Consider the following 19,716-nt stretch of genomic DNA (forward strand, 5'->3'; position numbering starts at 1 on the left):
CAGCACACTGGCCTCTCCTCTCCTCAGACACCTCGGCCTCCTCCTTCCCTGGTATATGTGCGCAGGCTGCTTCCACCTCTTCCCCTAGCCAACTCCTACTGATCTTTACCTTAGACATGGCCTTCCTGACCTACCAGAGTAGTCAGGTTTCCCCCTAGACTTGCATCCCAGCACTCTGTGGTTTAGTAACTGTCTGTGTGGGTATCTGTTCACATCTGTCTTGCCCACTAGACTGAATTCCTGGAGGGGTAGGAACTGGGCCTTTCTTGTTCGGTGTTGTCTCTCCAGGACTTAGCATAATATCTGTCACATAGAAGGTGTTCAGTCAATCTTTGTGATCAAGCTGTACCTCAATTTCTTCATCTGTAAAATGGTACTAATACCTACTTCACTGGGTTGTTGTGAGGATTAAATGAATTAAAACATGTAAAATATTCAGGATAGTGCCTTGTACAAAGTGAATGCTTAAGAAATGTTGCTGGTATTACTTTTTAAAGAATACATGAGGGACTTACCTGATGGTCCAGTGGTTAAGACTCCATGCATCCACTGCAGGGGGTGTGGGTTTGATCTTTAATCAGGAAACTGAGATCTGACATACTGTGTGGTGCAACAAAAAAGTTAAAAAAAAAAAGGAAGGAAAAAGTATATGGGGAAAAAAAGGAAAAGAAAATATTTACTGAGTATCCACTCTGCTCACAGAGTTCTTGACTGCCGACTGAGGGAAGCAGGTTTGCAGTCTGCAAACACTTGCTGATGCCCTTCTTTTTCTAAATTATTATGAGACATCATTTTATTAGATGAGCCTGGAATTTTGAAATGGATAAACATCTTGTTTACTAAATTGTAGTGTCATAATTTACCTCTCCCACCTCCTCATATAAAATTACAAAACACTTGTCCATATTTAGCCTGTTGGCAAGGTCTGCACTGTTCTCTGAAACTGCTCAGTTTTGTTTACAAGTTTTTGTAATTCCTCAGAGTTTAGATCATCTGGCCTGGAAGCTTGAACTCATTCAATATACACAAAGTGTTCTTGTGTTCTTTGCTACTTTAGGATTTATTCTCCCTTATTTTTTTCATAATCTTAAGCTTGTACATTATTAGTCCATAAAAATAATCAATATTATGGTCTAATAGAACCATCAAGGCATGCACAAACCAAAGGCTTTTCTTTACAGTGCTCACATGTCTTACATGTGGGTCAGGACCTCCAGAACCTGTGCCATCTCTGACCTTACATCCTGAAGAGTTCACTCAGCCATTTAATGAGCCTGGTACACTTTCCTACAGAACAAGGAATTTAAGGGCACTTGGTCTCTATGGTTAGGCAAATCATGCAGTTGAAGATGTATTTGTTATCTGTCCACTTTGATAGATTGTATTTTTCACAAGCAGCCAAAATCAACCATCTACCTATCCATTCATCCAACAAATGTTACAGACTTCCTCACTTTAGTGTCTTGTGTTAGATTCTAGGACTATAAGGAATAAGACATAACCTTTATCCTCTAGGAGTGTTCAGTGTAGTGAGGAGGACATTGCTGCTGAATAACACAAGGGCTAAAAAGCATTCAGTCCACTGTGCTGAGGGAGCTGCGGGAGGGGCCAGCAGGGAAGGGGACTGAGTCATAGCCAGGTCTCACGGTGGAGGTGACCTTGGAGCCGAGTCTCCTAGGTCAGGACCTCTTCAGCGACTTGCTCCCCTTGGGTCCCCAGCCCAAGCCGAGCTCTTTCAGGTCTCTTCTCTTCCACTGTGATCTGCCCAGCTGGCCGCTCTGCTTCTCTGTGTTTTTCACAAGCAACTGAAACCAACCATCCACCTCTCCACCTATCCAGCCTTCTATACAAGGCTGTGGCAGTCGCCGCCTGTGGCTCCAGGCTGGGCTCCCGCAGTGACTGCTGTCATTCTCCAGTTCTGTAGGCAAGTCCCTTTACTTTATATCATTTTTGCTTACACTTTTGTACTTCAGCTTGTCTTCCTCCTGATCCTGAACCCACATTTCCATCATAATTAGTATGGATACTTTTGCCCTCAGCATGGATGAGCACAGTGCCCATATTTAAAGAGAAGAGTTTTAAATTCCAAACAGCTTGTTCAGTAGGATCAGATAGGTTCTATCACATCTTTGTCAGTGTCCCTCAAAAGAGCAGTTTCTCAGTTATGCTGTTGATCCAGTCTATATGATGGGACAGATTGGCCTGAGATTCGCACATTACCCTGTAGGTGGGACTTACAGGTTAGCTTTTAAAGAAAGTTGATTGTTTTAAGATTAGAAAGTCATCCTCCAGCCTTCAACATGAAGCAGTCAGTTCAGTTGCTCAGGCTGACTCTTTGCGACCCCATGGATGCACGCCAGGCTTCCCTGTCCATCACCAACCCCCAGAGCTTGCTCAAACTCATATCCGTTGAGTCAATGATGGCATGAAACAGTGTTAACACAAATAACTGTGGTCTCTTTTCTGTTGTGCTCCACTGTGTAAAAGTACAGGTATCTCAAGCTCCCAGAAGCCAGGCATGTTATATATTTGTGAAGCCCTGACATGTGAGGCAGCAGAGAACGGGTAGCAGAGAGGTGGGCGTAATGGCACACTGGAGTGTTCACCCCTGCCTGCTGGCCTGCCCACCATCTGCAGCCCCATGTCATCATATTACAAGATGGAGACACAGTAGGGGCTACTCATGTCTGGGGTCTGAGTCAGTTCTGGGGCTGCCCCTTTTTGTGTCTTGATCTAAAATGTCATTTTTTGTGTTGCAGATCTCCTACAAATATCTTATCATTGCTCTTGGAATCCAGCTGGACTATGAGAAGGTACTTAAAAAAATTTTTTTTTAAATTTAGTTTTGGCTCTGCTGGGTCTTTGTTGCTTTTGCACCGGCCTTCTCTAGTTGTGACGAGCAGAGGCTGCTCTCTGCTTGCAGTGCGTGGGCTTCTCACCGTAGTAGCTTCTCTTATTGCGGAGCATGGGTTCTAGGGCGCACAGGTTTCAGTAGCTGTGGATCACGGTCTCTAGAGCACAGGCTCAGTAGTTGTGGTGCACAGGCATAGTTGCTCTGTGGCATGTGGAATCTTCCCGGACCAGGGATCGAACCCACGTCTCCTGTGTTGGCAGGTGGATTCCCATCTACTGTGCCACCAGGGAAGTCTGAGAACGTACTGTTTTAAGCTACTTCTATTACTATGTCATGGGCTTCCCAGGTGGCTCAGTGGTAAAGAATCCACTGCCAGTGCGGAAGATGCATGAGATATGGTTTTGATTCCTGGGTTGGGAAGATCACCTGGAGTAGGAAACGGCAACCTGCTCCAGTATTCTTGCCTGGAAAATGATATGGATGGAGAAAACTGGTGGGCTACAGTCCATGGGGTCACAAAGAGTCAGGCACAACTGAGCATGCCTACATAAGTATGTTATACTGGCCTACTTATGCTGTGATCAAAACTGCATTTAGTTATTTTATATTCATTTTGACAAGAAAGAGTATTAGAAATCCTCTTTCAGTTTTATTTCTCAGCAGCCTTTTTATGGTTTTAAGAAAGTCTTCTCTAAGATTCTGTCAGTGATCATCATATGTTCTAGCTTCAGGCTTTAATCAGAATTCAGCATGTCCAGGGCCTGATGGTAATTTGTACAAAACAGCAGCCTTTCGCATACTTACAAGAAAACTACATTTCTCTGTAGGACTGAGTTGGTTGTATTTCCTTTGAAAGTAAGATTTAGACTGTGAATTCTTAAGCAGACTTTAAGGGTAGAATATCGGCAGTTAGCTTATCAGGCGCTGAAGGGATGTCTAAGTTTCGTTGAATAGAGGCTGGGTTTCTGGCATAAAGTGACTGATGCAATATAAAAGCTGCCCCAGCAGTTCCTTAGACCTCCCTTTTCAGTGAGCCAGGGAGCCAGATGCCCTCTGACAATTTGTGAGATTCAAATTTATTTTCCTAAAGCATAATAGAGTGAGTTAGTAATTATGATTTCCAGGAGCTTCTTGGGAAATATGAATAAGTAGTTGAAGCACATAAAGCATTGTGATAACCAGGTCACAAATCTCAGGAAAGTGGTTTAGGTAAGGGCCTCATCTGAGTTGCATCCACAGGGTGTTTGATGTGTGTTTCTGGGTTAAAAACCAGAGTAGTGACATGTCCAGTGTAGGAAGTAGAAGAAATGAACTGGGACCTGTTCTGTAAAGGTTTAAACAAGCCATGGATTAGTGTGGAGGTTGTGATGAATTTGGTGCCATGGGTCATGAGCCTCATATAAACAGAAAACCATTGAGGACTCTATGGAGAAAGGTGCCAGTGATAGTTTTGGGGAAGTCCATGCCTCTTCAAAAGGTCCACCAGAGTCGACTTAACAAAGGTAGCCTATCTCTTTGGTCATGTCACCCTGATGGCTCGCTATGTGAGAACTGTTTGAATACACCAGTGCTGAGAGTGCTTGCACCCTCTTTGCAGTAAACCAAGAAACAATAGTATTTAAAAGGAGCTGTTACTATGGAGTCTCTACCATGTGCTAGGGACTGTGCTAAGAATCTAATATTGATTCCTCATGACTGCTTGCAAGATAGACATTTTTTATCTCCTCTTGACAGATGAGGAAACCGAGGCTAAGAGGATGTGAGTAGTGTTTCCAGGGCCACTGTGTTACTTAGCAGTCTTGGAGATACTAGAGAACTACCCAGGTTAGTGTAAACAAAGGAGAGATGGCTTTGATGAGGATGCCAAGGTGTGTGGATCTCGGGGGCGGGATGTCGTTGGGCCTCCAGAAGGACTGATCTCTGCTCTGGGCTTTGTTGAACGTGAGCAGCTTCTCTCTGCCCAGCTGCCTCTGCCTCTTCCCCCACCAGCTCCCGGAGAATCTCTGCAGTGCCATGTCCCGCTGTCTGGTCCTCTCAGTGTGGTAGGATGGTCCACAGCTCCCCACAGAGTGGGGGTCAGATATCATCTCTTTCTTAGACTTTCCTGCTCCTCCTGCTTCTGGGTTCCCAGGGAAGCACCTTGGATTCAGTGGTGTCATAAACTGCCCATTAGGAACAACTCTCCTTGAAAGGAACTCGTTACTACTTTATGGCACCATTTTCCTTGATAACAGCTTCTTCAGACTAGAGAAATATGATAAGGCAGATTGGCTATTTATCTCCTGGATCATGAGTTTTGCTTTTGGAGCTGGAAAGCACGGAGGTCCTGTGGGAAGGGCCGCAGGCAGTGGGCAGGGGCCTCAGTATTTAGTTGTATAAGAGTCTAGGTGGGTCTCTCAACCTTGTTTCCTCATCTTTGTCTGTGGGTCAGTAATATTCCATCCCCTCCCTCAGAGGGAGTGTAGTGAGTAAAGTGAATATTAACATAGATGTGAGACGGCAGAAACATTAAAATGCAGGGTGATTTTATAATAGTAAGTGGTTACTGTTGTTGAGGCTGCTAATATTACAGCTACTGAAACTGTAGCAGAAGATATGGTTAACAATCAGAGGAATACTTGCGCTTAACATGTGATGAAGGAGAGAGCAGGACTCTTTCCCTGAGACTTGAGGAATAGGTGTTGGGCGATTCCATGAGTCACGAGTGGGTGCCCTTCAGCCTGGAGAGGTTCTGAAGGACCGCTCATCTTGAGACTGTTTTTGATGGTTCTCTGATCATCCTTGAGTCTCTTAATGCACTCATTCCCATCTCCATTGTGCTATATGAGCCTTCTAACGTTGAAGAGAAGGACCCGGTTGATCTTCCTGACGGGAATACACTGACGTTTTCAGAGCATGCACCGTACGCATGTCATTTTTCTAGTCGTCTTATACCACGGTCTCTTTACTCTTGCCAGCAATCCTACAGAGCAGTTACTTTTATCCCCATTTCACAGATGATGAACATAAGCATTTCAGTGAGCATCAGAATTACCTGGAGGGCCTGTTAAAACAGAATTTCTGGGCTTGCCTCTGAGTTTCTGATCCAGCGAGTTTGAGCTAGGGTCTGGTAATCTGTATTTACAACGAGTTCCCAGGTGGTACTGTTTTGGGGACCACACTTGAGACCCACTACCTGATTTGTTGGGCTATTTACTGGGGATCACAATGCTTGTAAATGGAAGAGCTAGGACTCATACTGGAGTCTGTAGGTTCTCAAGTCCATGCTTTTAATTTCCTGCCTTTGCTGCTTTTATCAAGTGCTTGGCCTGGTCCAACCTGATACAGGGTAATTTAATTTTGTTATTACTGATTGGCTCTTGGTTCTGCCTGTTGTTCTTCTCCCTCCTAATAAGAAAAATTGTTCTCCAAAAAGGAAGTAAGTCTGGCTTCTTGTCCTCACTCTGAGGATGAGAAGAGAGGTTCAAATTCTGGTCTCCAGGCCACAGAGGCCCAGGGTTCCCCCTCAGCCTCACCTGTTCTCCACTTTGGTAGATGACTGCAGGCCCCACAGCTCTGGGCTTAGCAGGCCCCTCACTCACCTGCTAGCGCCACTGTGTGTGAATCCAGGAGGCTCAAAATTGTGCTGCAATACAAGAGAGGTGGTAGAAATGAGAGTGAAGAAGGATTCTCAACACAGATTCCACTTTCTCTTTTGTTAAATAATAATTTCTTTGTGTGCTTTGTTGCAGATCAAAGGCCTCCCTGAAGGTTTTGCCCATCCCAAAATAGGGTCCAATTACTCAGTGAGGACGGTGGAGAAGACATGGAAAGCTCTGCAGGACTTCAAGGAGGGCAATGCCATCTTTACCTTCCCTAACACTCCAGTGAAGTGTGCCGGGGCCCCGCAGAAGATCATGTACTTATCAGAAGCCTATTTCAGGAAGGTATGCTTCCTTTCCAGGCATGGGCAAGGAGGGCAGAAGGGATATCATTTTTATCCATGTCAAAATACCATTTTTGTTTCTAAATTTAGTAGTTTAGTCGCTAAGTCGTGTCCAACTCCGCAACCTCATGGACTGCAGCACACCAGGCTTCCCTGTCCTCCACTATCTCCTGGAGTTTGCTCAGATTCGTAGCCATTGAGTAGATGATGCTATCTGACCATCTCTTCCTCTGCTGCCCACTTCTCCAAAGTATTGGAGCTTCAGTGTCAGCCTCAGTCCTTCCAGTGAATTTTCAGGGTTGATTTCCTTTAAGATTGACTGGTTTGATCTCCTTGCTGTCCAAGGGACTCTTAAAGAGTTTTTTCCAGCACCACAATTGGAAAGCATCAATTTTTATTTTTTATTTCACATGTATAAAATTATGTAACTGAAAGTTTGCAAAATAGAAAAAAGATGTCATTCATTATCCAGTTGCTTTGGTATAGCTACTGTTATCAATTTGATATGTATTTCCATTGTTTTCCCTATTTTTTAACATGGTTATAATCATACTATCAGTTCAGTCACTCAGTCACGTCCAACTCTTTGCTGCCCCATGGACTGCAGCATGCTGGTCCTCCCTATCCATCACCAACTCCCAGAGCTAGCTCAAACTCATATCCATTGAGCCGGTGATGCCATCCAACCATCACATCCTCTGTCGTCCCCTTCTCCTCCTGCCTTCAATCTTTCCCAGCATCAGGGTCTTTTCAAATGAGTCAGTTTTTCACATCATGGGGCCAAAGTATTGGAGCTTCAGCTTTAGCATCAGTCCTTCCAGTGAATATTCAGGACTGATTTCCTTTAGTATTGACTGGTTTGATCTCCTTGCAGTCCAAGGGACTCTCAAAGAGTCTTTCCCAACACCACAGTTCAAAAGCATCAATTCTTCGGCACTCAGCCTTCTTTATGGTCTACCTCTCATACCTACACATGACCACTGGAAAACCATAGCTTTGACCAGAGGGACCTTTGTTGGCAAAGTAATGTCTCTGCTTTTTAATATGCTATCTCAGTTTGTCATAGCTTTTCTTCCAAGGAGCAAGCATCCTTTAGTTTCATGACTGCAGTCACCATCTGCAGTGATTTTGGAGCCCAAGAAAATAAATAGACTTTATTTATTTTATTTCCATTGTTTCCCCATCTATTTGCAATGAAGGGATGAGACCAGGTACCATGATCTTTGTATTTTGAATGTTGAGTTTTAAGCCAGCTTTTTCGCTGTCCTCTTTCACTTTCATCAAGAGGCTCTTCAGTTCCTCTTCACTTTCTGCCATAAGGGTGGTGTCATCTGTAATCTGAGGTTATTGATATTTCTCCCGGCAATCTTGATGTCATCTTGTGCTTCATCCAGGTTGGTATTTCTCTTGATGTACTCTGCATATAAGTTAAATAAGCAAGGTGACAATATACAGCCCTGATGTACTCCTTTCCCAATTTGGAACCAGTCCATTGTTCCATGTCCAGTTCTAACTGTTGCTTTTTGACCTGCATACAGATTTCTCAGGAAGCAGGTAAGGTGGTCAGGTATTCCCATCTCTTGAAGAAAGGCTTTGGCATAGTCAATAAAGCAGAAGTAGATGTTTTTCTGGAACTCTGTTGTTTTTACTATGATTCAGTGAATATGGAGCACTTCGAACAGTACCTGGTCGACTCTAGAACCTCATTAAATGTTTACTGAGTGAATCAACAAATGAGTACATGAATAAACAATTCAGGTCTATCTTTCCTTGGACCTGACTTTCATCTCTGGACCTCACGGAACAGGGTCCACCTCAACCCCTGAATCAAGTTGGACTGAGGTGCTGTGTCACTGATGGAAGATTAAAGTAGGAGGAGGCTGTGATCCACACCTCATCCCACCAGTGCATAGTGATGGAGAAAGCTGATGAGGTCTTTGGAGGGTTTTTAGTCTTGTCTAGGTTAAAAAAAAAGGGTGGTTGGAGTAATGCTTTGATGTTGATTGTTTCTATGTTTTTCTTCTTTTCAGACTGGAAAGCGACCCAAGGCCAATATCATGTTCAACACTTCTCTTGGAGCCATTTTTGGGGTCAAGAAGTATGCAGATGCCCTACAGAAGATTATCCAGGAGAGGGCCCTCACCGTTAACTACAAGCAAAATCTCATTGAAGTCCGAGCTGATAAGCAAGAGGCTATTTTTGAGAATCTGGACAAACCTGGAGAGACCCAAGTGATTTCAGTGAGTGTGGAGGCACAGATGTCAGCTGAGCAGTGCCATGGATGCAGGCGACACTGAGGGCCCCACTTCTTTGTCCATCGTTGTCTTGTGCTTGGGAGGCTGGTTATAGTGAGCATCGTAGGGGTGTGATGGGGAGAAGGTGGACCCAAATGGGGAAGAGGAAGAGATAAGAGGTTGTGTCCATGGGAGAGGAGGGCTCATCTACCGTTGCTGTTTAGCCTCTCAGTCGTGTCTGACTCTCTGTGACACCATGCACTGTGGTTCACCAGGCTTCTCTGTCCGTGAGATTTTCCAGGGAAGAATACTGGAGTGGGTTGTCATTTCCTTCTGCAGTGGATCTTCCCGACCCAGGGATCGAACCCACATCTCCTACTTGGCAGGCAGATTCTTTACCACTGGGCCACCAGAGAATCTCTCATATACTGGTACCAAGTGAATTTTTATCCTGTTTTGTATCTGTATTTTTGGCACTGAGTCATTTGAAGCAGCCATGTCACAACTTTAGTTGCCTAGAGTTCAGGAAGGGCTTCTTATGCAGGATATAGTGATTGTCTCCATTTATGGTTTGTGACAGCCAGGCCTGCTTGTGGGTAGTTCAGGAATGATGGAAATCTTTTACCTGTGAAAGAGGATGTCTTTAAACATCTCATACTTGTGCATCAAAGGAAATGCTTACAAATCCTTGAAAGATCTGGCAGAGCCACATCCTACTTGGAGAGATCTCGTCTTTGTATGTGGGCTTGGCTTCTGTGCATCTGTTTCTTCTGTGAAGTGGGAATAGTACATTGAGAACAAGATGCAAAGGCATCCAGAGAAGATGCAGAGAAGCATCATTTGTTTATATCATTTTGGCAAGAGCTGTTAGCCTGAGAAAACAGTACACAGTCACATTTTATTCATTCAGCCTTTTTAGAGGAATGAAGGATTCCATAAATGGAAATTTTGAAGTGAGCCAAAGATTAATTTTCTAAACATCAGAACTTCACAGTTTAAGCTTTTTAGTGGGAGCGCTTTCTAAAGTGTATTGCATACATCTTTCCATTCTTAAATGGTGTGTCAGTTCAGTTCAGTTCGGTCACTCAGTCAGGTCTGACTCTTTGTGACACCATGAATCGCAGCACGCCAGGCCTTCCTGTCCATCACCAACGCTCAAACTTCATTCAAACTCATGTCCATCGAGTTGGTAATGCCATCCAGCCATCTCATCCTCTGTCTTCCCCTACTCCTCCTGCCCCCAATCCCTCCCAGCATCAGAGTCTTTTCCAGTGAGTCAATTCTTCCAATGAAGTGGCCAAAGTATTGAAGTTTCAGCTTCAACGTCAGTCCTTCCAGTGAACACCCAGGACTGATTTCCTTTAGGATGGACTGGTTGGATCTCCTTGCAGTCCAAGGGACTCTCAAGAGTCTTCTCCAACACCACAGTTCAAAAGCATTAATTCTTCGGCACTCAGCTTTCTTCACAGTCCAACGCTCACATCCATACATGACCACAGGAAAAACCATAGCCTTGACTAGACGGACCTTAGTCACCAAAGTAATATCTCTGCTTTTGAATATGCTATCTAGGTTGGTCATAACTTTCCTTCCAAAGAGTAAGTGTCTTTTAATTTTATGGCTGCAATCATCATCCGCAGTGATTTTGGAGCCCCCCAAAATAATGTCTGACACTGTTTCCACTGTTTCCCCATCTATTTCCCATGGGACCAGATGCCATGATCTTAGTTTTCTGAATGTTGAGCTTTAAGCCAACTTTTTCACTCTCATCTTTGACTTTCATCAAGAGGCTCTTTAGTTCTTCTTCATTTTCTGCTATAAGGGTGGTGTCATCTGCATATCTGAGGTTGTTGATATTTCTCCCAGCAGTCTTGATTCCAGCTTGTGCTTCTTCCAGCCCAGTGTTTCTCATGATGTACTCTGCATATAAGTTAAATAAGCAGGTTGACAATATACAGCCTTGACGTACTCCTTTTCCTATTTGGAACCAGTCTGTTGTTCCATGTCCAGTTCTAACTGTTGCTTCCTGACCTGCATATAGGTTTCTCAGGAGGCAGGTTAGATGGTCTGGTATTCCCATCTCTTTCAGAATTTTCCACAGGTTATTGTGATCCACACAGTCAAAAGCTTTGGCATAGTCAATAAAGCAGAAATAGATATTTTTCTGGAACTTTCTTGCTTTTTCCATGATCCAGCGGATGTTGGCAATTTGATCTCTGGTTCCTCTGCTTTTCTAAAACCAGCTTGAACATCAGGGAGTTCACGGTTCACGTATTGCTGAAGCCTGGCTTGGAGAATTTTGAGCATTACTTTACCAGCATGTGAGATGAGTGCAATTGTGTGGTAGTTTGAGCATTCTTTGGCATTGCCTTTCTTTGGGACTGGAATGAAAACTGACCTTTTCCAGTCCCGTGGCTACTGCTGAGTTTTCCAAATTTGTTGGCATATTGAGTGCAGCACTTTCACAGCATCATCTTTCAGGATTTGAAATAGCTCAACTGGAATTCCATCACCTCCACTAGCTTTGTTCGTAGTGATGCTTTCTAAAGCCCACTTGACTTCACATTCCAGGATGTTTGGCTCTAGGTGAGTGATCACACCATCATGATTATCTGGGTTGTGAAGATCTTTTTTGTATAGTTCTTTTGTGTATTCTTGCCACCTCTTCTTAATATCTTCTGCTTCTGTTAGGTCCATACCATTTCTGTCTGTTATTGAGCCCATCTTTGCATGAAATGTTCCCTTGGTATCTCTAATTTTCTTGAAGAGATCTCTAGTCTTTCCCATTCTGTTCTTTTCCTCTATTTCTTTGCATTGATCGCTGAGGAAGGCTTTTTTAATCACTCCTTGCTATTCTTTGGAACTCTGCATTCCAATGCTTATATCTTCCCTTTTCTCCTTTGGTTTTCCCTTCTCTTCTTTTCACAGCTATTTGTAAGGCCTCCCCAGACAGCCATTTTGCTTTTTTGCATTCCTTTCCCTGGGGATGGTCTTGATCCCTGCCTCCTCTACAGTGTCACAAACATCCGTCCATAGTTCATCAGGCACTCTGTCTATCAGATCTAGTCCCTTAAATCTATTTCTCACTTCCACTGTATAATCATAAAGGTTTTGATTAAGGTCATATGTGCATGGTCTAGTGGTTTTCCTTACTTTCTTCAATTTAAGTCTGAATTTGGCAATAAGGAGTTCATGATCTGAGCCACAGTCAGCTCCTGGTCTTGTTTTTGCTGACTGTATAGAGCTTCTCCATCTTTGGCTGCAAAGAATATAATCAATTTGATTTCAGTGTTGACCATCTCGTGATGTCCATGTGTAGAGTCTTCGCTTGTGTTGTTAGTGTGTAGTTACTATCATTTAAAATCCTGCTAATGACTCAAAGTCATAATTTTAAAAAACTTTCATTTGGAAATAATCTTAAACTTAGAGAAGTTGCAAAAATAAAAATAGTACAAAGAAAACTGTATATAGCCTTTACCTAGATTCACTTATTGCAGAGTTTTACCCCATTGCTTTGTCATGGCTTCACTGCTTCTCTCTCCATATATAAATATTATGTAATGTAATATATTTTCCCTAAAGCATTTAAAGGTGAGTTATGTACATCACAGGCTTCCCAGGTGGCGCTAGTGGTAAAGAAATGAAGTTGCTCAGTCGTGTCCGACTCCCTGCAACCCCATAGACTATAGTCTGCCAGGCTCCTCCATCCATGGGATTCTCCAGGCAAGAATAGTGTAGTGGGTTGCCATTTCCTTCTCCCGGGGATCTTCCCAACCCCGGGATTGAACCCGGGTCTCCCACACTGCAGGCAGAATCTTTACCATCTGAGCCATCAAGCTGGTAAAGTGGTAAAGAACCTGCCTGCTAATGCAGGAGACACTAGAGACGGGTGTTTGATTCCTGGGTTGGGAAGATCCCCTGGCGGAGGGCATAGCAACCCTCTCCAGTGTTCTTGCCTGGAAAATCCCATGGACAGAGAAGCCTGGTGGGCTACAGTTCATAGGGTCGCAAAGAGTTGGACACAACTGAAGCAACTTAGCACACACTCATGTACGTTATGTGTCATGGCCCTTTACCCCTAAATATTTCACCATAATTTTCCTAAGAGTTAGGCGTATTCTCTTATATAACCACATTACAGTTACCAATTCAGTAAATTTAGCAAGGATACAATATTTTAATCTATGATTTGTATTCAAGTTTTGTTGATTGATAAATAGTATTATACTACTTCCTATCCTCCAGAAGTTGGTCTACAGGCAGGTATTGCATTTAATTGTCATGTGTTTTTAGCCTCCTTTAATCTGGAACATTTCTACAGCCTTTCTTTGTCTCCCGTGACCCTGCATTTTGAAATAATACAGCTCCCTCCCTGACTTTTATTTTTTAATAAGGTGTCCTCGTTTTGAGTTTGTCTGTGTCTCCTGGTGATGAGTTTCAGGCTCTGCATTTTGGGCTGAAATACCACATAAGTGATGTGTCTTTCTAGGATAACACGTTAGAAAGCACACAGTGCTTATCTGCCCCTTGATGATGTTCGTTTTGATCACAAGTCCAGATATGGTCCCATTTCTTCACTGTAGAGAATTATTATTCTTTTTCTTTTTTGCTTCTAATAAGGAAGGGGGCACTTTAAGACCATGCAAACACCCTACTCCCTACTCAATAAAGTTTCCCAATAGATTTAGCATCCATTGATGATTTTTGCCTAATCCAGTCTTTACTATGGTGGTTGCAAAATGATGTTCCAGTCTAGCATTCCCTCCACTTGTACTGGTAGATTCTTGGCACCCTGTCAGCAAAAGCTCTCCCTTCCCAATTAATTATTAGTATGAACTTACGTGGAAAATTCTGAAAGAGATGGAAATACCAGACCACCTGAGCTGCCTCTTGAGAAACCTGTATGCAAGTCAGGAAGCAACAGTTAGAACTGGACATGGAACAACAGACTGGTTCCAAATAGGAAAAGGAGTATGTCAAGGCTGTATATTGTCACCCTGCTTATTTAACCTATATGCAGAGCACATCATGAGAAACGCTGGAGTGGAGGAAGCACAAGCTGGAATCAAGATTGCCAGGAGAAATATCAATAACCTCAGATATGCAGATGACACCACCCTTATGGCAGAAAGTGAAGAGGAACTAAAGAGCCTCTTGAAAGTGAAAGAGGAGAGGGAAAACGTTGGCTTTAAGCTCAACATTTAGAAAACTAAGATGATGGCATCTGGCCCTATCACTTCATGACAAATAGATGGGGAAACAGTGGAAACAGTGTCAGACTTTATTTTTGGGGGCTCCAAAATCACTGCAGATGGTGATTGCAGCCATGAAATTAAAAGATGCTTACTCTTTGGAAGGAAAGTTATGACCAACCTAGATAGCATATTCAAAAGCAGAGACATTACTTTGCCAACAAATGTCCGTCTAGTCAAAGCTATGGTTTTTCTAGGAGTCATGTATGGATATGAGAGTTGGACTATAAAGAAAGCTGAGCACTGAAGAATTGATGCTTTTGAACTGTGGTGTTGGAGAAGACTCTTGAGAGTCCCTTGGATGGCAAGGGGATCCAACCAGTCCATCCTAAAGGAGATCAGTCCTGGGTGTTCATTGGAAGGACTGATGTTGAAGCTGAAACTCCAATACTTTGGCCACTTCATGTAAATAACTGACTCATTTGAAAAAACCCTGATGCTGGGAAAGATTGAGGGCAGAAGGAAAAGGGGGCAACAGAGGATGAGATGGTTGGATGGTGTCACCAACTCGATGGACATGGGTTTGGGTAGACTCTGGGAGCTGGTGATGGACAGGGAGGCCTGTCGTGCTGCGATTCATGGGGTCGCAAAGAATTGGACACAACTGAGCAACTAAACTGAACTGAACTGATGAACTTATGAATGCCTGTATTTTCCCCCACTGGTTTTGTCAACTAAAAAATAGAGTCACAACCTAAAAGTAGAGAGTTAGTTTATTTGGTGGGAATGTTTAGGACTCTGAGTCAGGCAGACAGCATCTCAGTAGTTCTGAGAAAACTGCTCCAAGGAGGCAGGAGGGGAAGTCAGGCTATATACAAGTTTGTAACAAAGGGAGCAGGCAGCCTGAAGATCAAAGATCAGGTAGCAAGTTAAGGAATTCAGCATTCTGTGTATGGGAAGATGCAAGCCTCTGGGCTCACTGAAATTCATTCTTTTCTTTTGCACCTCTGCTATCTGGTCCAGTCCTGTTTCCTTGCTCACCTTGCTTCTTCATTCCCTGAGCTCCTCAGCAGTCACTGTGGGGGGTGGTCGCATCCTCTGGATTGCAGTTTTGGGAGCCCTCATTCCTATTTGGAGGCCAGAAATTGCAGATGGCTGTGACATGTCTTGTTTATTGCTATGTCAGGAGATACGTTCATTTCAGTTTATAATTCATTCTGTCCTTAAGTATTTTGGTGCTCAAGTTGTCCCAGATTGGGTCAGCAGGAACCCTTTCAGAATGGCCCTTAATGTCCTTGTGACATGTCCCCATTACATTTTTGAGCACTTCCTTGCTTTCTGATGTCCCACGCTTGTCTCCTTGCCCTAGCTCACAGTCATCATTTTGAGTAGCTCTTATATAGTTATGCATCTAGGGCCTACTGGGTTGTTTAGGGCTAATTATCCCCTTATGAAAGGATCTCCGTCTACTCTGTTATTTGATTTTGTGTGCATCCTCTTTGTAGTTTTCTTGTTTTCTTCCTTCCTAGCTGTCAGGCAGTTGTGACTGGGAGATCCTTCTAGCTCCAGCATTTTAAAACTGCTACTTCTAATCTTTTTATTGGCTGGAAAATGAGATAGCCAAACTCATTAAATTCTATGTAAAGTAAAAGCAGATGGGTGGTGTGTGAGGGCCCACAGCATATTTTTATGAGCAAAGTGTATGAGCTTGAGTGCACGAACTTAATTTTGTTATTGGTCCTTTTCACTCTGGTTCTCTGCTGTGCTGTGGCTAGTTAAGGCTTGCAGATAGGGAGTTGGATAAATAAATGGTTATTGTTCTTCTGAAGGGTTTATAAAGAAAGAAGATTATTTGTGTCCCTTTTGAAGTATAGGCTTTTAGATTAGATTTTTTCTTCAGACCTAATTCTACTCTTTAAAATATGAATTTCAGAAAAATCTACCGAAAGGTTTTAGAGCAGTGACTCTCAGCTCTGGCTGCACATTTCAATCACCCAGAGGACTTTCAAAACATGCTGATGCCTGAGTCTAACTCCCAGAGATTTTGATTAACTGGTCTGGGGTCTGGATTGAGGATTGGGAGTTTCCAAAGTTCCCCTAATGATTCTCATGTGTAACCAGGACTGAGCACCACTACCGTAAAGAATTAAATGTACCCAAAGCCTCTAGTCTCTGATCCTTCATAGAGAGCTTGTGAACTGGCCCAAGTCTCCAGTTTTTAGAGATCTGAACTTGTTTTATATCACGGCATCCTAGAACTAGAAGAGAGTTTGGAGATTATCCAGTACAGTGCATTTCCTCATAGAAAAAGAAAGGAAAGGTGAAGTGACTAAGTAATAGCATTTCATTTTTCATTATAAATGAACCTATTCCTTCAAGCCAGAGTTTCTAATACTGTCATCTACAGGTTTCATGTTTCAGTATCATTGGGGTGAAGATTGTTAAAGTACACATTCCCGTTCTTCTCCCAGACCTAATGGATTGGGATCTTGGGGTGGTAGGGCCCGGGAACCTGAATTTTCTACAGATCTTCTTTATAAACATAAAAGTTTGAACACCACTACTCTGAATAGGTTATTAATGTTAATGAAGGAGAACCATGTTATTCACTAGATTCAGTTTATGGAAATAACTGATAAAAAAAAGCTATATCTGAATGCCAATATTAATTTCCAACAAATCTAAAAAAATTATCCTAGTAGTTGTTTTGCTCAAGTAAAATGTCATCCCTTTATGATTATGTGGAAATATTTAACCTCTCTTCTAGAAAAGATGTATGAAATTCATGTGTATTTGTGAAATTCAAGCACATATTAATTCTAATAGATAGAGATGATGCTAGTAAGATTTGGCCCTCAGTTCTGGTTAACTTCAGAAATACAGACATGGCCTTAATAATTTGGTGGATGATGGTGGTTGACTATTCCATTTGCTGTCCTGCAGACACGTGCTCAGTTTGTGTGAAATTAACAGACACAGCCTCAGGGACCCAGGCCACTAGAGAGCCAACTAGAGTACTTTGCAAAGCACTGCACATTTGCTCCACGTATTCCACCTTAAGGTTGACTAAGCTCATAACTGAGTGTGGGAGTAAATATAAGTCACATCCCTAACTCCCTCTGCCATCATGACTGCCAGGCCCTGGTGAAGATGCAGAACTTGTTATGAAAATCGGGCTGTTGACTATCACAAGGTTAGGATTGTCCTAAGATGCTGAAGTTTTCGCTGTAATGAAATGTTTTGTGAACACTCAATCAATTTGAAATCGCTAGATGGAGTTGGTAAAAGAAGTAGAATAAACTACAAAATATTATGTAAACAACCAAAAAAGCATATCACATAAACAAAAGAGTTATATGAGCCATCAAAACTGATTAGGTTGGGTCAGTGCCTAATTGCCAAAGGTAGCCTTCCTTGATAAAGGTTTTTTGGGAAAAAAAATCCATCCTGCCTCCTGCATAGTTCAGTAAACCCAATACTGAATTAGACCACTCCTTCTTCATGAAAGTGAAGTCGCTCAGTCGTGTCCGACTCTTTGCGATCCGTAGCCCACCAAGCTCCTCCATCCATGGGATTTTCCAGACAAGAATACTGGAGTGCGTTCCCAAACACGCATGTAAGAATTAAAGATTTTAAAATTTAAAAAAAAAAAAAAAAAAAGAATACTGGAGTGGGTTGCCATTTCCTTCTCCAGGGGATCTTCCCGACCCAGGGATTGAACCCAGGTCTCCCACATTGCAGGCAGACGCTTTAACCTCTGCAGCACCAGGGAAGCCCTTAAATACAAGAATACAGTCTCTCAGAAAACCTCCTATAGAGACACAGAACTTCAGATCCAAGTACTAACATACTCCTTCTTCATAGTGCTAGCCAATATTCTTGCTGCCTTTATTTCACCTTAAATTGGTGTTTTGATGGTTTCCTTTTCGTGTTTTGAGAGTTGACTCATATTTGAGAATGGTGCTCGCTTATCAGCTCCTAATATGGGTTTTTTACAAGTTTTAGGCACTCTGAGAACCTCTTTGCAGAGTAAACCTGGTGCAGCCAGACTTTACAAGTCATCAGCCGAGGGTCAAGAAGACAGCAACTGAGATATACCACCGCTTTATTTCAGTAATAAGTAGAATCATTAATGAGTTCTTTCAAAATGTTACTGAAGTTCACTCCAGTTTTTCAGACTCCCCCATGTCAGCTGCCAAAGGAATCCCATGAACTCTGTATGGGGAGACCACGTCAGTTATTTTATCACTGCCTTGCATGGGAGCATGGATGATCTTGGCAAGTGTGTGGATCAGTATGAGCACTAACTGTACAGTGCTCTGTGCAGCCATAGTCCATGTGTGTGTCAGGGAGTTGGGGCCAGAGCTCGTGCGGCTATGGAAATAATGGAACAAACACACATTTGGATGCTCTCCTTTTTTGCAGTATGAAATGCTTCACGTTACACCACCCATGGGCCCACCAGATGTCCTTAAGACGAGTCCTGTGGCTGATGCTGCCGGCTGGGTGGATGTGGACAAAGACACTCTGCAGCACAAGCGGTACCCAAATGTGTTTGGGATCGGGGACTGTACCAACCTGCCGACATCAAAGACCGCTGCCGCCGTAGGTAAGGCCTTGAGCTATGTTCCCTCCTTGCTCAAAGCAGGGGTGCCTTCTGCTAAGGCACCGCCATAACAAAAACAAAAGTTGGACACCAGTGGCATTTCATTATATGCTAATTATATTAATGAAGAAACTTTTGTGCCTAAAAACGCCTTTGGTCTCCCCAAAACAGAAGTGTTGTCAATGAACCTAGTGTTGTGTAATGAACCTAGTTGTCAATGAACCTAGTCTTGTGTAAAGAAGAAAGTATCTGTTGAATGCTTTGCACCAGAGTAGCATGACCTCATCTGCCTTTTCTGGGTCACAGGGGTGGTTTTCAGGGGAGGGGGACATTGGAGAGAGAGGTACCACTTTTCCAGCTCTCTAGAATTCTGTTAACTTCTCATGCTACTGTGCTCACATCCCTGGTCTTCTTTGGAACATCCCTGATGCTGGCCAGGTTGGCTGTTTTTCTTCTGCCTGAAACACCGTAAAACTAGGGAAGCATTTGTTTCCCCAGAAAACACATGCAAGTCAATGAAAGCTTGCAGAGCAGAAAATTGCTGTGTTAAGACAGATACAGTGGAGAGGGCCCTGATTGGTACACGATTAAGGCCTCAGTCTGGGCAACTAAATTCTTCACGTCGATGTTCCGCTCTAGCAGTGATGGAGAGAATTGCCTTTCAGATTCTGTTTTCGGTAGACAGGAACTGTCTTTTTTAGATGCTATAAAACACGAACCTCCCTGCCTGTGGGTATGGAAGCGTTTTGTGTGAATTACATACCCACAGAACGTGTGTTACTTTTGTTGACTATGTCAACCGAAGAAAGGCTTTCTAGGAAATCCACCGAATGTCCTTATTATTTATAGTCATTTTCCCCAAACTTTTCATTTCAAAAATCTCAAACCTATGAAAACTTTGAAAG

General features: G+C 43.0%; 1 protein-coding gene across 3 annotated transcripts in view; it reads left to right on the top strand.

Moving 5' to 3' along the window:
- SQRDL (sulfide quinone reductase-like (yeast)) overlaps positions 1-19,716 on the top strand; it is a 53,387-nt gene that overhangs the window by 30,612 nt on the left and 3,059 nt on the right. For all 3 annotated transcript variants that reach the window (XM_018054155.1, XM_018054156.1, XM_005709671.3), the window contains exons 4-7: positions 2,760-2,813; positions 6,586-6,780; positions 8,810-9,019; positions 18,631-18,814. In XM_018054155.1, coding sequence (XP_017909644.1) covers positions 2,760-2,813; positions 6,586-6,780; positions 8,810-9,019; positions 18,631-18,814 — 643 coding nt within the window. The remainder of the gene's footprint in view (positions 1-2,759; positions 2,814-6,585; positions 6,781-8,809; positions 9,020-18,630; positions 18,815-19,716) is intronic.

Source organism: Capra hircus, chromosome 10, assembly GCF_001704415.2.
Source record: "Capra hircus breed San Clemente chromosome 10, ASM170441v1, whole genome shotgun sequence".
NCBI lineage: Eukaryota > Metazoa > Chordata > Mammalia > Artiodactyla > Bovidae > Capra > Capra hircus.